This window comes from Olea europaea, chromosome 11 (genome assembly GCF_002742605.1).
Source record: "Olea europaea var. sylvestris chromosome 11, O_europaea_v1, whole genome shotgun sequence".
Taxonomy (NCBI): domain Eukaryota; kingdom Viridiplantae; phylum Streptophyta; class Magnoliopsida; order Lamiales; family Oleaceae; genus Olea; species Olea europaea.
In genome coordinates, this window is record NC_036247.1 from 35,089,048 (window position 1) to 35,105,466 (window position 16,419).

At 35.2% G+C, this 16,419-nt stretch overlaps 2 protein-coding genes across 2 annotated transcripts; both read right to left on the minus strand.

The window, feature by feature from the left end:
* Positions 1 to 4,238: 4,238 nt before the first annotated feature.
* Positions 4,239 to 5,000, minus strand: LOC111404795. The gene has a single exon (XM_023033550.1). It carries the CDS (start codon positions 4,998 to 5,000, stop codon positions 4,239 to 4,241), a length of 762 nt encoding a protein of 253 aa, XP_022889318.1.
* Positions 5,001 to 6,373: 1,373 nt separating this feature from the next.
* LOC111404796 lies at positions 6,374 to 7,135 on the minus strand. The gene has a single exon (XM_023033552.1). It carries the CDS (start codon positions 7,133 to 7,135, stop codon positions 6,374 to 6,376), a length of 762 nt encoding a protein of 253 aa, XP_022889320.1.
* Between the last annotated feature and the right edge of the window lie 9,284 nt (positions 7,136 to 16,419).

Genomic DNA, 16,419 nt, shown 5'->3' on the forward strand with positions numbered 1-16,419 from the left:
CTGGCCGTTTTTCAAAGGAATTGGAGTTCATGGATGTGCTTATTAGATTCAGAATGGGGAAGAAAATGAGAGGTTTATTATTGAACCAAAATCACGTAAATGTAAGTACAAAGCTGTATAAATAATACAGAATTCCCGCCAAAAGATGACAGTTGGTTGACAGCTGGAAAACTAACTAAACAAACCATTCAGATGTACAATTGATCTAACTGAACTAACGGTGCTGTGTAGTTTACAACTCTAATACTCCCTCTCAAGATGTAGTGCAAATGTTCTTTACAGACATCTTGGATAACAAAGGAAGAAGTGTTGAAGCTGGAAGGGGTTTAGTGAAAATATCAGCAATCTGTTGCTGTGATCGAATAGGGAGGAGTTTAACCATTCCAGCTGCAAGTTTGTCTTGTATGAAGTGGCAGTCAATCTCGATATGTTTTGTCCGTTCATGAAAAATGGGATTTGTAGCAATCTGGATGGCAGCATGATTATCACAAAAAAGGACTACAGGAAAAGCTGTCACCATGCCAAATACGGATAACATTCAAGTTGAACTTTTAATAAAGAATACCCTTACTTTATGTAAATTTAAGTTTTTATTTTGGGATAAAATTATTTATAGTGTAAAATGATTTTTAGAGAATGTGTGGATAAAAAGTATGAAAAAATTATAGGTCTACATGTAAATTATGTTATTAAAAAAATTGTGATAGAAAATAAGTTTAAATAAAAAAGATTTTGAAATATGTTGCATGGATGAACTCTAAATATGTTATAATAGTTATAATTAAGTATGCAAACAAATAATTAACAAACAATTAGCTAATTAGTAACAAAGTTATGATAAATTAAGGGTTGGATGAACAAATAATAAGAAATTTTCTATCTTCATATTTCCAAGTTATAAAAAAAAAAAAAAAAAAATCCGGGGGGGGGGGGCCCCCCCCCCCCGGATTTTTTTTTTTTTTTTTTTAATTTGGAAAAAAAAAAAAAAAAAATTCACGGGGCGGGGCATCCCCGCCCCGCGACGGGGCGACCATTTATGCCCCGCCCCGCCCCGTGCCCCGCGACGGGACGGGTTTTTTTGCCCCATTCGGGGCGGGGCGACGCCGGGATGGGGTAAATTGCCATCACTAATGCCAAAGTCCCTCAATAGCTGGTTAATCCAAATGAGTTCACTAATGGTAGCAGCTAGAGCTTTGTATTCTGCTTCAGTTGAAGAGCGAGACACAGTAGATTGGCGTTTGGCTTTCCAAGATATTAAGGATTCACCAAGAAATAAACAGAATCTGGTGGTGGACTTCCGTGTGTCGAGACAAGCGCCCCATTCTGCATCTGAAAAGGTTGTAAGTTTGATGGGCAGGCTAGAATCAGATTTTACAGACAAGAATATGCCTTGACCAGGACATCCTTTCAAGTACTGAAGGAGATGGTGCACAGCTTTGAGATGTGGCATCCTAGGTTGAGATAGAAATTGGCTTAATTTGTGGACTTCAAATGTAATATCTGGACGTGAGATACTCAAATATATCAACTTTCCAAGTAAACGCCTATAGTGAGAAGCATTCAGTAGTAAGTCTCCATCATGATTGCTCAAAGAAATCTTGGGATCCATGGGTGTGTTTGTAGGTCTGTAGGCAAGATAGCCAGAATCTTCAAGTAGTTGTAGAGTATAGTGCCGTTGTGAAATGACAATTCGTGAGTTTGAACGAGCAACTTCAATGCCTAAAAAGTATTCCAAATCGTCCAAATCTTTCAGTTTGAACTGGGAATGGAGAAACTCCTTCATTGAGTTAATGGCTTGAACGTTTGGTCCAGTGATGACAATGTCATCAACATACACAGGTAAAGCCACATAATCATTTCCAGATCCTTTAGTGAACAAAGAATAATCGACCTTTGACTGAGTGAAACCATATTGAATTAGTGCTTGTGTAAATTTTGAATTCTATTGCTTGGAGGCCTGCTTTAGGCCATAAATGGATTTATGCAGCCAGTAAACCAGCCTCTCCCACTGTTTAGCAGTTTGGGGAACCTCATATCCAGGTGGAATGTCCATATAAACTTTCTCAAACAAGTCTCTGTTCAAGAAGGCATTGTTAACATCAAGTTGAACCAAATGCCACTTATGGTAAGCTGCTAGTGCTAGCAATACTTTGACAGTTACAATCTTCGCAACTTGGGAAAATGTGTCAAAATAGTCTAAGCCTTCTTGTTGGGTATATCCTTTAGCTACAAGGTGAGCTTTGTGTCTATCAATAGACCCATTGGACTTGTATTTAATCTTGAATATCCACCTGCAACCAACTGAATGCTTGCCATTGGGTAAAGAGACTACAGACCAAGTATGATTCTGCTCCATGGCCTTTAGCTCATCTTTCATGGCTTCACACCATTGAGGATGTTTGATAGCTTGGTGGAAAAATTGTGGCTCAACCTGAGATGATACATTTAAAACAAATTGTCTATGACGTGAAGATAGGTTTTTATAAGATATGAAGTGGTCAATGTGATAGGGTGGTTGGTCAGTAGGTTTGAGATTTTGTGAAAGCAAGTTACAATGATAGTCTTTTAGATATTTACGAGGTTTAGCAGTTCTTTGGGATTGACATGTGGCGGTTATAGGTTGAGGCTCAGGTATTAGTGGTTGATGAGTATGCTGGACAATATCATTTAGAGTTGGTGTTGATGCAGTGGATGATGATGGAAGAGATGATGGATCAGTAGAAGGTGAGATGTGAGTATGATCAGATGATTGTTTTGATAGGGAACAGGTAGCACAAAATCAGGGAAAGGATCCAAAAGATGATCATCTGTTGTGACAGTATGAAAGGGAAATATATTTTTATGGAATATAACATCCCTTGATAGAAATATTTGTTTTGTTTTCACATCATAAAGTTTGTATCCCTTGACCCCAGAAGGATGTCCCAAGAATACACACACTCGAGCTCGTGGTTGGAATTTGTTTCTATGGGCAATCAATGTAGATGCAAAGGCAAAGCATCTAAACACCCTCAGAGAAGAGTAGTTAGCAGGTTTGTTATGTAAGATTTCATAAGGTGTCTTGTGCTTCAATATAGGAGATGGATTTCTATTAATAAGGAATGTTGCAGTTAATACACAGTCAGACCAAAATTTTATGGGAACTCCTGACTGAAAAAATAGTGATCCGACCACATTTGAGAGATGTTGGTGTTTCTTCTCGACCACAGAATTTTGCTGTGGTCTTTCAAACGCCAATTCATTGGCATTGTCTGATCTGAACATTTTAATTTTAGCATTGAACTGAGTACTGACCATATTGAAAAATCTAGAAATTATACTTATAACATCAGATTTTTGCTTCAGCAGATATAGCCAAGTGAATCTTGAACAATCATCCACCAAATTTAAAAAGTATCTATAACCCAAGTATGAAGTGAACTGGTATGGCCCCCAAATGTAACAGTGTATGATGTCAAATGGATTATTTGAAAGGTTATTATTCGAATCAAATGACAGCCTTCTCTGTTTTGCAAGGGGCCAAATATAACAAGGCATGTGTTTATTGAATTTGGAAACATCACATAACAATTGATCCTTCAAGGAGTCTAGTTTCTTAAAGGAAAGATGGCCAAGCCTGTTGTGCCACACATTTACAGAAACATTGTTAAAAAAGAGATAGAAAGAGAATTCAGAACTTTGACATCAAGAACATATAAGTCTTGTAGTCGATCACCCCTGCCAATCATCTTCTTGGAGTGGATATCCTGAATGATGAAGCAATCATGAAAGAAACTCAATGTGAGTTGTGATCCAAGAGTCAAGGCACTAACTGACAGTAGATTAAACTAGAATTCCGGGACAAACAATACATCACGCAATACCAGTTTTGAATCATATATAGTTCTCATGTTCATGAATGCAGCAGCAATAGAGCAAATGTGCTTTGTAGCACTAGAATCTACTATCCAAATATCTTTGGAGGAAAGTATGGGATTAACAGACATAGAGTAACATATAACTGCAGCCTGAGATGCAATATTAGTGTCCTGGTGATCATTTTCTGTTGCACTGGAGCTGGATGCCAAGTGAGTGGACAACATAGACATCAACTGTTAGTATTGAGTAGAATTCAAGTTTTGAACAAAGTTCCCAATACCATGTTGTTGTATACTAGGTTGTTTGTCTTCATTTTGTGTAATGAAGGATGCAGATATCTGATTGACAGAGTTGTGACCAGAAGAGTTATCTTCTTAGTTTTAGCCTAGAGGATAACCGTGAGTTTTGTAACATTTATCGATGGAATGTCCATGGATATTGCATTGTGAACAATAAGCCCTCTCATTTTTCTTAATGTAACCTGTGCTTCCAGAACGTGGCTTATTGCTGTAAGCTCCAGATCCAGTTGTCATCTTGACATTGTCAAATTTAAAGGCAGATGCAGCTTCTCTATTCTGATAAGTGTTTATTTGTGTGCTTATCCTTCTTTGATTTTCCTCCTGAGAAACCAAAGCAAATACCTTATTAATTGGGGACAGTGGATCCATGAGTAGCAATTGGCCTCTGATTTGGGAGAATGAGTCGTGTAGTCCCATGAGGAATGCCATTATGTATTCCATCTGGTAGTAATTGTTCAATTCCTTCACTCCACCACAAGTACACTTACCACAGCTGCATGTTGGGTGATAATTGCTCAATTCCTCCCATATGGTTTTAAGCTTCGTGAAGTTAACATTGCTTTGATCTTGAGTTAAATTCATCAAGTCTCTTCTCAATTGAAATATGCGTGGACCGTTCTTTTGTTGAAACCTATCTTTGAGGTCATTCCAAATTTCATGTGCTGTGGATGCATAAATCACACTAGCAGAAATCTCCTTGGAGATGGAGTTAAGATTCCACGAAATTACCATATTATTGTTCCTGATCCATGCATTGATCAACTCAGCTTTTGAATCGGCTGGCTTTGTTATAGTTCCATTAATGAATCCAAGCTTGTTTTTCACGGATAATGCAATTATCATTGCTCGGTTCTAGGGGGCATAGTTTTCTCCTGTGAGCAGTTGTGATACCAAAACCAATCCTAGATTATCATAATGATGAAGGAAATAAGGGCTTGAAAATTCATCAATGGCAGACACACTGGTGGACGATCTAAAATCAGATCTATCTTAAGGTTTTGTCAACTCCATTTTAGATCTGAATCGACGATCAGATTAATCGAAGAGGATGAAAAGGATTGTGCAGAAGAAGACTTGCTCCGATACCACATTAGATTCAGAATGGGGAAGAAAATGAGAGGTTTATTATTGAACCAAAATCACGTAAATGTAAGTACAAAGCTGTATAAATAATACAGAACTGCCGCCAAAAGATGACAGCTGGGAAACTAACTAAACTAACCATTCAGCTGTACAATTGATCTAACTGAACTAACGGTGCTGTGCAGTTTACAACACTAATAGTTCTCTCGTATTTTCATGTACTTTTCCATTGTGAGGATGAGCTTCAATTTTGAACAAATGGAACATTGAACAGCAAAATTCTTTATAGATTCAAATCAATTGAGCATGCTGAATGACCAACGAAACTGGAAAATATTCAGCCTTCGAGTTATTCTATTCTTCCATTTTTTTCAATATCTGTTATTAAAGAAAGCACCATGCCACCATTTTATTATTTCTTTTATAGGATGACAACCTTTTCCAATCCTACTTACGTGGGTGTTTAACATATAAATATATGCGCTTTTGCATTTAAGTGATATTTTATAACATGTTTATTCAAGATGAAAATGAGAAATTTGCTGTGCGGTGCTCAAACGAAACACGTGCTATGCAAACACGATACACATGAATTATTTATAATAGGATATTTAATATATTTGATTTAATACTATTAATTTTTTTGAATAGATGTAATACATAATTTGTAAAGGGAAAAATAGAAGTGGATATGATCCGATTTGGTTTGGTATCAAAGGGAATTGATTCGAACCAAGTACCAATGAAAATCTTAGAAATGAAAACCATTGGTTCTATATCTAACTATGGAACCAACCTCACCAAACCAAGCAATTCGAGTTCATTCCAATCCGATTCTCTGAGTCATGTCAAAACTTCCATATTTGTGGATTCCCGATTGTGCCTTTCATGATGAATCGTTGTTCTATATTCTTACGTCAAAAATATGAGAACTCAATGGAAAATATGTCTCATGGCCAAGGCAATCAAATGAATAATACCATCAACTGTTAGTATTGAGTAGAATTCAAGTTTTGAACAAAGTTCCCAATACCATGTTGTTGTATACTAGGTTGTTTGTCTTCATTTTGTGTAATGAAGGATGCAGATATCTGATTGACAGAGTTGTGACCAGAAGAGTTATCTTCTTAGTTTTAGCCTAGAGGATAACCGTGAGTTTTGTAACATTTATCGATGGAATGTCCATGGATATTGCATTGTGAACAATAAGCCCTCTCATTTTTCTTAATGTAACCTGTGCTTCCAGAACGTGGCTTATTGCTGTAAGCTCCAGATCCACTTGTCATCTTGACATTGTCAAATTTAAAGGCAGATGCAGCTTCTCTATTCTGATAAGTGTTTATTTGTGTGCTTATCCTTCTTTGATTTTCCTCCTGAGAAACCAAAGCAAATACCTTATTAATTGGGGACAGTGGATCCATGAGTAGCAATTGGCCTCTGATTTGGGAGAATGAGTCGTGTAGTCCCATGAGGAATGCCATTATGTATTCCATCTGGTAGTAATTGTTCAATTCCTTCACTCCACCACAAGTACACTTACCACAGCTGCATGTTGGGTGATAATTGCTCAATTCCTCCCATATGGTTTTAAGCTTCGTGAAGTTAACATTGCTTTGATCTTGAGTTAAATTCATCAAGTCTCTTCTCAATTGAAATATGCGTGGACCGTTCTTTTGTTGAAACCTATCTTTGAGGTCATTCCAAATTTCATGTGCTGTGGATGCATAAATCACACTAGCAGAAATCTCCTTGGAGATGGAGTTAAGATTCCACGAAATTACCATATTATTGTTCCTGATCCATGCATTGATCAACTCAGCTTTTGAATCGGCTGGCTTTGTTATAGTTCCATTAATGAATCCAAGCTTGTTTTTCACGGATAATGCAATTATCATTGCTCGGTTCTAGGGGGCATAGTTTTCTCCTGTGAGCAGTTGTGATACCAAAACCAATCCTAGATTATCATAATGATGAAGGAAATAAGGGCTTGAAAATTCATCAATGGCAGACACACTGGTGGACGATCTAAAATCAGATCTATCTTAAGGTTTTGTCAACTCCATTTTAGATCTGAATCGACGATCAGATTAATCGAAGAGGATGAAAAGGATTGTGCAGAAGAAGACTTGCTCCGATACCACATTAGATTCAGAATGGGGAAGAAAATGAGAGGTTTATTATTGAACCAAAATCACGTAAATGTAAGTACAAAGCTGTATAAATAATACAGAACTGCCGCCAAAAGATGACAGCTGGGAAACTAACTAAACTAACCATTCAGCTGTACAATTGATCTAACTGAACTAACGGTGCTGTGCAGTTTACAACACTAATAGTTCTCTCGTATTTTCATGTACTTTTCCATTGTGAGGATGAGCTTCAATTTTGAACAAATGGAACATTGAACAGCAAAATTCTTTATAGATTCAAATCAATTGAGCATGCTGAATGACCAACGAAACTGGAAAATATTCAGCCTTCGAGTTATTCTATTCTTCCATTTTTTTCAATATCTGTTATTAAAGAAAGCACCATGCCACCATTTTATTATTTCTTTTATAGGATGACAACCTTTTCCAATCCTACTTACGTGGGTGTTTAACATATAAATATATGCGCTTTTGCATTTAAGTGATATTTTATAACATGTTTATTCAAGATGAAAATGAGAAATTTGCTGTGCGGTGCTCAAACGAAACACGTGCTATGCAAACACGATACACATGAATTATTTATAATAGGATATTTAATATATTTGATTTAATACTATTAATTTTTTTGAATAGATGTAATACATAATTTGTAAAGGGAAAAATAGAAGTGGATATGATCCGGTTTGGTTTGGTATCAAAGGGAATTGATTCGAACCAAGTACCAATGAAAATCTTAGAAATGAAAACCATTGGTTCTATTTCTAACTATGGAACCAACCTCACCAAACCAAGCAATTCGAGTTCATTCCAATCCGATTCTCTGAGTCATGTCAAAACTTCCATATTTGTGGATTCCCGATTGTGCCTTTCATGATGAATCGTTGTTCTATATTCTTATGTCAAAAATATGAGAACTCAATGGAAAATATGTCTCATGGCCAAGGCAATCAAATGAATAATATGTTGGATATGCTTATTCACCCTATCCATGTTCTTCCTATGCATACTTCCTCATATGGAACATCTTAGCTTAAATCAGAATGTGCCAATTGAACCACCACTGGTATCTTTGGGACTCTCATTGTCATCAAATCAAGATCAGTCATCCATTAGTCATTCACCATTCCAGTTTATACTATGCTTTGAAAATGTAGAGCATATTTAGTGTAGCTTGAATGAAGGAATTTGACAAAATAAAATTGAAGACAGAAAGTTTCATCATAACTATATAGAGTCAATCTAGAAATCAGAATGATAACTATATAGTTGAACACAAAATTAATTTCGTTGTCCTCAAACGCTATTTGCCTCCTTTCCAAATGCTTTTAATAATTTTTGGCAAACCGTTCGTAAGATTAAACAAGCCTTGATGTGAAGAACACCAAAAGCGAAGATGTAACTTCACAATGAACAAGTGAGAATTAGAATGATTATGTGATAATTTTCTCAATATTTGGAAGAACAATTTGGGGATAAATTTCAATGGAATTCAATATTTTTTTCTTGCACTTGGATCACTTATTTATAGGCATTGGCAAGTTTTTCATGAAATGGTGCAAAACAATGATGAAAAATCACCAATTTCAAATAAAAAGGTCAAAAACGGTTCTCAACGGTCACAAATATCAACCACGTGACTGCATGGTTATAGTTATGCAGCCCTCCCATTCTCGAGAGGGCCTCATGCGACGACATGGACTTAATCAATGCGGTCGCATGGTTAAACAATTTTTTTTTCTTGATTTTGAACAACAAGTAAATAAATTTCAACAATCTCCCACTTGTTCAAAATCTGGATTAATCACATAATCAAATTCAAAACTTATGCGTAAGACTTAGATATCTTTTGATTTGAATCTATTCATCGTGTAATTCTTATAAAGCATTATCAGAATTCCGAGTGGCTAGTGTGCTTTGAACCAATTATTCTTTGTGACAATATCGATGAAATCACACACACAACTGTTGAACTTTTCACTGGTTCTTCTAACTCGCTTAGCGCTAATATGGCCTTGCACTAATCCTATTTCATTGAACTTTTAAAGAGAGAAAACTACAACTCTCTAATGAGGTAACACTATCTTGAAGTTCACATAGGTGAAGTTCTTCTAGTATCTTTGTTACTTTTACAGATACTAGTACTTCGTACTGAATTTCATTAAGAGTTTATTTTAACTTATTCCTCTAACAGTAACAACCAATGCTATTTCCCATAGATGGTATTTGATTTATTTAATAGTGTTAAATCTATCCACTTGTCGAATAACTTGTTGTTACCTCTTGAACCTATATATATACTAGTTTAGTATATTTTGGTGAGGTGTTGCAGTTATTGGTGAATCTATTTGAGGAGTTTTAATCCCATTTTACTTGATGTTGATCTCACTAACTCTTTTGTGAGAGGTTTCGTAAATGGATTGGCTAAGTTCTCTCTAGATTTAACAAATGTAAGAGAAATTACTCCATGCTTAATTAATTTCCTTACATACTCGTGTCTTAAACTCATATGTCTAGACTTTCCATTATATATTTTGTTATATGCTCGAGGTAGAATGGCTTGACTATCACACAAGATAGGTATAGAAGAAATATCCTTTATATTTAAAGGTATTTCATATAATAAATCTCTTAGCTACTTAGAATCTTTCATGGTTTCGGTTAATGCTACAAACTCCGATTCCATAGTTGAATGAGTAATACAAGTTTTTTCTTAGACTTCCAAGAAATTGTACCTCCTCCAAGAGTGAATATCCAACCTAAAGTAGATTTATTTTCTCCTGCACTCGATATCCAACTTGCGTCGGTAACCAAGAACCCTACCAATGACCTTCCAATGTTTTGAACTTGGATTGCTCGTAAACCTACTTAGTTTACTTACAACAGAGCTACATCAGGTCTTGTACATTGTGATGCGTACATAAGACTTCCAATTGCACTTGCGTATTCTATTTGTGCAATTGTTCTACCTTCATTTTTTTATCAATTTAATATTTGGATCTATGGGAGTGTTAGCCTCCTTAATATTCAAATGTTTGAATTTGTTTATCACACTCTCAACATAGTGTGATTGACTTAATGTAAAACTCCTACTATCCTTTTTAACTTTGATACCAAGGATAGTATCAACTTCTCCAAGATCCTTCATTTTGAAAGTAGAGGATAGAAACAATTTTGTTTCTTTGATCCTGTCTATATTATTGCTAATGATTAGCATATTATCAACATATAGACATATGAACATGAATATATTATCATTCACTTTTGTGTAGAGGCATTTATCTACCGAATTGTGCTTAAATCCATTTGACATTATTTCAGAGTTAAATTTCTCATGCCACTTTTTGGGAGCTTGCTTTAGTCCATATAAGGATTTAATTAATTTGCACACCTTATGTTCATTTCCCAGTAGAACGAACCCTTCTGGTTGTTCCATATAGACCTCTTCTTCGAGATCTCCATTTAGGAAGACCGTCTTGACGTCCATTTGATGAACATGTATATCATAAATGGATGCTAACACAAATAAGATCCTGATCGAGGTTATCCTAGCTATGGGTGCATTTGTGTCAAAGTAATCAATTTCTTCTCTTTGACGATACCCTTTAGCCCCTAATCTAGCCTTGTAGGTAGAGCTGTCAATGGATTGGATTTTGATCCTAATACGATGAAATTAACGGGAGATAGATTTAAGGTTTCTAGTGAGCTTTTAAATATTGAAATATTCTTACTATTATTTTCAAATTTCTTAGCCACCATTATATCCTTGAAGAATTCCACATGTTTTGATTCTATTATAACATATGTTTCTAGATTTAATAATCTATAGGCTTTGCTGTTAAGAGCATATCCCACAAAAGCACATTTGATACTTCTAGGACTTAACTTGGTTCTCTTAGGATCCATATTCTTACAATAGGCAAGACAGCCCTACACTAATAACTAATATTTGGTTTTCTATTTTTTCAATTTTCATATGGAGAAATTTTATTCTTTTTTTTTTGTTTTTTTTTTTTTCAATTTTCATATGGAGAAATTTTTTTTTTTTTTTTTTTTTTTTTTATAGAAATCCTATTTGTTATATAGCAAGCACTAAATAAGGCTTCACCCCATAAGTTAAAGGGTAATTCAAAATTTAACAACATTGCATTTATCATTTTCAGAAGAGTTCTATTCTTTCTTTCTGCTAATCCATTTTATTTTAGGTGCAGAAGCTTGATGTATTATTCCATTTTGCTCACAAAACATGTTAAATTCATTAGAAAAATATTCCCACCTTCTTAAAGTCTTTAATTTTCTTCCTAATTGATTTTCAACTTCAATCTTATAAGTCTTAAATGCACTAAAGGCTTCATCCTTATATTTTAATAAGTACACATAGGTATATCTAGAACAATCATCAATAAAAGTAATAAAATATCTATTACCACCTCTAGTTAACATTCCATTCAATTCACATATGTCGGAATGAACAAGTTCAGGTAGTCTTGTTGTTCTTACTACGCTATGAAATGACTTCTTATCATTTTTTATTTAACACATGTTTCACATTTTTTCAAGTTGTCAATATCACATTGTATTAATCCACATTTCATCATTCTTTTCTTAGTATTAATTCCTATATGTACTAATCTACCATGCCATAAATTAAATGAATCAGTAACACATGCAAAATATTTAATTTTATTTGAGTTATCCTCAATATTACATAGTTTAATCATTTCTTCGGTGGAATAGCCCTTTCCAAAAAAGTGTCCATTATGGGTTAATACAAGCTTTCCAGATTCAAAAACAGATTTAATTTCAGGTTTTCTCAAGAGTACACTACTTGCTAAGTTTCTATTCATTTCCGGTACATGTAAGACATTTGTCAAAGTGAGTTTTTTTCCCAAAGAGAAAATGAGTTCCACATTTCCTTTGCCAATCACTTTTGATCTTCCTTCATTTCCTATTTGTATCTCTTGATTGTCTTCAATGCCATAATAAGTTTTGAAGAGAGACTTATCATAACATACATGAATTGTAGCGCATGTATCGTACCACCAGTCTGGAACTTTGCCTTGGATTGCATTAATTTCGCTCACCGTGGCGATAATCTCATCAATGGAATTCACTTGTCCTTCCTTCTTTTGTTGTTTCCCATGTCTACAATTCTTGACAAAGTGTCCTGATTTTTCACAAACATAGCAAGGTCCTTTGACTTTGTTTTTGAACTTTCCTTGATCTTTTCTAGGAGTAAGAAATTTTCCTTTCTTTTTAAATTTATTGGAGTTGTCCACATTGTCCACGGCATTGGTCTTTGAAGAGCCATCATAAGAATTTCAATCTTATCTCTTACCCTTGATTCTTTCTCAATATGAAGATGTTTTTGTATATCTTCCAAAGAAAAGTCTTCGAAATTGTGAAAAATCTTCTTCCTATATCCTTTCCAAGAACCAGGAAGCTTAGCAATAATTGCTCCCACTTAAAAAGTTTCGGGAAGTTCGATTTTCACCTCTTTCAGTTTGTTCACAATTATTTGTAACTCATATACTTAAGGCAATAATGGTATATTATCCAAAAATTTGAAATCAAAATACTTAGATATTAAGAACTTTTTGGTACTTTTCTCCTCGGCTTTGTATTTGCTTTCTAGCTCTTACTAGATTTCTTTTGTCGATGTAGTGTTGGTGTAGAGATTATAGTGGTGATCAGATAATGCATTTAAGATATGGCCACGACATATTAATTCGTCCTCTTCCCATCTCTTCCTTTCTGCGTGAATTTCTATGGTATTCTTGTCAGTTGCATCGGGAATGGGCTCCAATTTTGGAGCAAGTACGTAGAAAATTTTCAAGGCCGTTAACAGAAATTTAAGTTTATCTTGCCATCTTGTGAAATTTGCGCCATCGAATCTATCCAAGCGTACCAGGTCTTGATTCATCATTTTTATAGTAGCCAACGTAGATTCTGTCTCCATTGCAATAATAGTAATTAAATAATGTTTGAGATTGTTGAAAAATTAATGCAAAAGAGAAGGAGAAATGAAAGAAAAACAAAGGAAAAAAATACAGAATAAATAACGAAGACTTGAATACGAAATTAATCTCGCTGTCCTCAAACGTTCTTTGCTTCCTTTCCAAATGCTTTTAAGAATTTCCAACAAACCGTTCATATGATTAAATAAGCCTTGGCAAAGATTTAACTTCACAATGAACAAGTGAGAATTGGAATGATTATGTGATAATTTCCTCAATATTTGGAAGACAATTTGGGGATAAATTTCAATGGAATTCAATATTTTTTTCTTGTACTTGGATCACCTATTTATAGGCATTGGCAAGTTTGTCACGAAATGGTGAAAACAAGGATGAAAAGCCACCAATTTCAAATAAAAAATGGTAAAAAACGGCTCACAATGGTCACAAATATCAATCATGTGACCGCATAGGCTATGGCCATGCGGTCGTATGGGCTTAATCCATGCGGTCATATGGCTAAGCAACTTTTTTTTTCTTGATTTTGAACAAGAAATAAATAAATTCCAGCAATTGATAGTTACCATATCACTCCATATGATCATCAAGAATACCAATTTTCAAGTTCCTTTTTAAAATGAACTCTTGGATGATTCTTTTATTTGTGAAATGTGTTAAAAAGGTTACCAATATCATCTTTTAAGGTTTGGCTCTAATTTTTTGTGTTTCTGAATATGATTTTGAAGCTATGAATAATTTATTTGCTTATACAATAATATTATTTTATGCAATAATGCTATTCATAGTTTTAGAAATGCTAGAGCTGCTGCGTGCCCAATTTATCACACTATTTGGCATAATCAAACTTTCCGTATTATATTATCGAAAAACAAGGTTTTACCTGAAACATTCAATTTTATCATTTTGGCTATATAACACTAGCTTTTAGCTTATAACTTAAGGAATTGAAAAGTGGGAGCTTATTAGTTCATAATAGAGGATGCCTTTGGCCACCAAATAAATTGTGCCTCGGTCAGATGAGGACTTTCATTATTAATGAGATTATATTATTGCACGCTTGCTGTGCAGCAAACTGAAAAGAGAATATCTTGCTCAAAATTTCATATTTTTTAACAGGGAATTGGCCATTGCAGAGCATAACGGACAAGGAGTTATACTAAGTGCTGTTAGGCAATTTGTTGTCAAACAACCTCCCAGGAAATGATGTAACCTTGGTTTATTTATTATCCGTTGGCCTTGGCCATATAATTGAACTATATGTCGACACTATCATCGAGACAACCCAATCCAATTTTCTACAGACCGTTAGAAGCAACCTATTTTAATAGTGTTGCTCGTGGTCCGCCCCATTTACTTTGATGGCTACGATATTTATTTGGAGTCCATTATCTTTGTGTTGAGCCTTTTTTGGACCACTAAGTTAACCTACCCTAACTTACCTTTTTTGGTCGCTCCCTTAGTCTATAACTCTCGGCTCCTCTATGCCTCCAATAAGCCGTCTTCTCCACCTCTCTCTCTGTGATCTCTTCTCTGCTGATTTTCGGCCTCTTTTCTCTCAAGCAACCTGTGTGGTTTTCTCTTGGGCTATATTGTTTTCATCTTGGCCGACTCTTTGTGGGTATGAATAGCAATCGTAGGTGGGAAGAAGAAAAGTGAAAGTTGGGCGTGTCTCAATCGTGGTTGTGTTCGATTATAGTGGAAACTGAGCCCGGTATCACCTTGGATATTGCTGGATTTTGGCCTAACAACTGGTATCAGAGCGTTGTGGTAGAAGATTGGTTCAAAAATAGGGCAAAATAGCTAAGAGGAGCTCGATTTTTTGATTTTGGCCGAACTAAACTTTGTCAATTCCGACCAAATGTGACCTCCGTTGGACAAATGGAGGTCGAACCCATAACCAACAGGTGGAGGCACCTCCAGTAGTGAGGCGCGTGGCGATGGTGACAGCGGCACGTGGAGGAGCTCCTGCGTGGTTTTTTCGTGCCATCCATTTCACTTATTTTGATTCCCTGAACGTACTAATGTGTTTGGTTTAGTGTTTTAGGTTGTGCAAAAATTTTGGATGATTTTACCCCTAATTACAATCTGCATTTGTTGCTGAACGAACTGTTATATTTGTTGAATCTTTAGGGCGAATAGTAGTAGCCCTAAAGCAGCAAATTCGCATCTCTCGACATTACGGACTTAGATAGGTCCGCTTTGGTAAATTAGCTGAAACTTTTATATTTTGCACTAACAGATCATCGTGTGGGGTGATCATTAGGTTTGGGGGTTGCTATTGCTTGGCAACTATTGCTTGCGCTAGAAATTAGGGTTACGTGCTCTTAATTATTTGATTGAGTATTTGTCTTTTAGTTAAATTAGTATTTGAGCCTCAGTGATATAACTGTTGTGAAACTAATTATTTGTTAGACGTTGTTTTCTGTTGCATTGTTATTTTCGCTACTTATCCATTCCGTTAGAATTATCGCGACCTTACCTGTTTCAAACATTCATTTGATCTAAGACCCTGAATCTTACGAAACCCTGGGAATCTAGAACGGCGTATATTGTCTGAAACCCTAGGACTACTTTGTGTGGTTTGATTATGTTTTGTGCACTCTTTGACTATTGTGTAAAGATGATAACTCACAACTTTGATTTGGAGATTTTTAATGGAAATGGTGATTTTTCTATTTGGTAACAAAAAATGAAGATCATTTTAGTCCAACGAAAAGTTTCAAAGATCATTGAAGGCAATTTTTCAACTGATTTTTCACAAGAACAAAGAGAAGAAGTTGATGAGCTTGCTTATACCTCAATCATTTTACACTTGTCTGACACCATTTTAAGAAAGGTGGGTAAATTGAAAACCACTAAAAAATTTTGGAAAAAATTAGAAGACTTATATTTGCTTAATTCTACACCGAATAAATTTTACTTGCTCAAACGTTTTTTCAGTTTTAAAATGGATCCTTCAAAGAATCTCGATGACAATTTGGACGTGTTTAACAAATTGGTGCAAGATATAGTTAATTGTGATGAGGCTGTGTCCGAAACTTATAAGGCTAT

Excerpts from the sequence above, each read along its gene's own strand:
- LOC111404795 (XM_023033550.1), bottom strand. The coding sequence starts at position 5,000 with ATGATAATTGCATTATCCGTGAAAAACAAGCTTGGATTCATTAATGGA.
- LOC111404796 (XM_023033552.1), bottom strand. The coding sequence starts at position 7,135 with ATGATAATTGCATTATCCGTGAAAAACAAGCTTGGATTCATTAATGGA.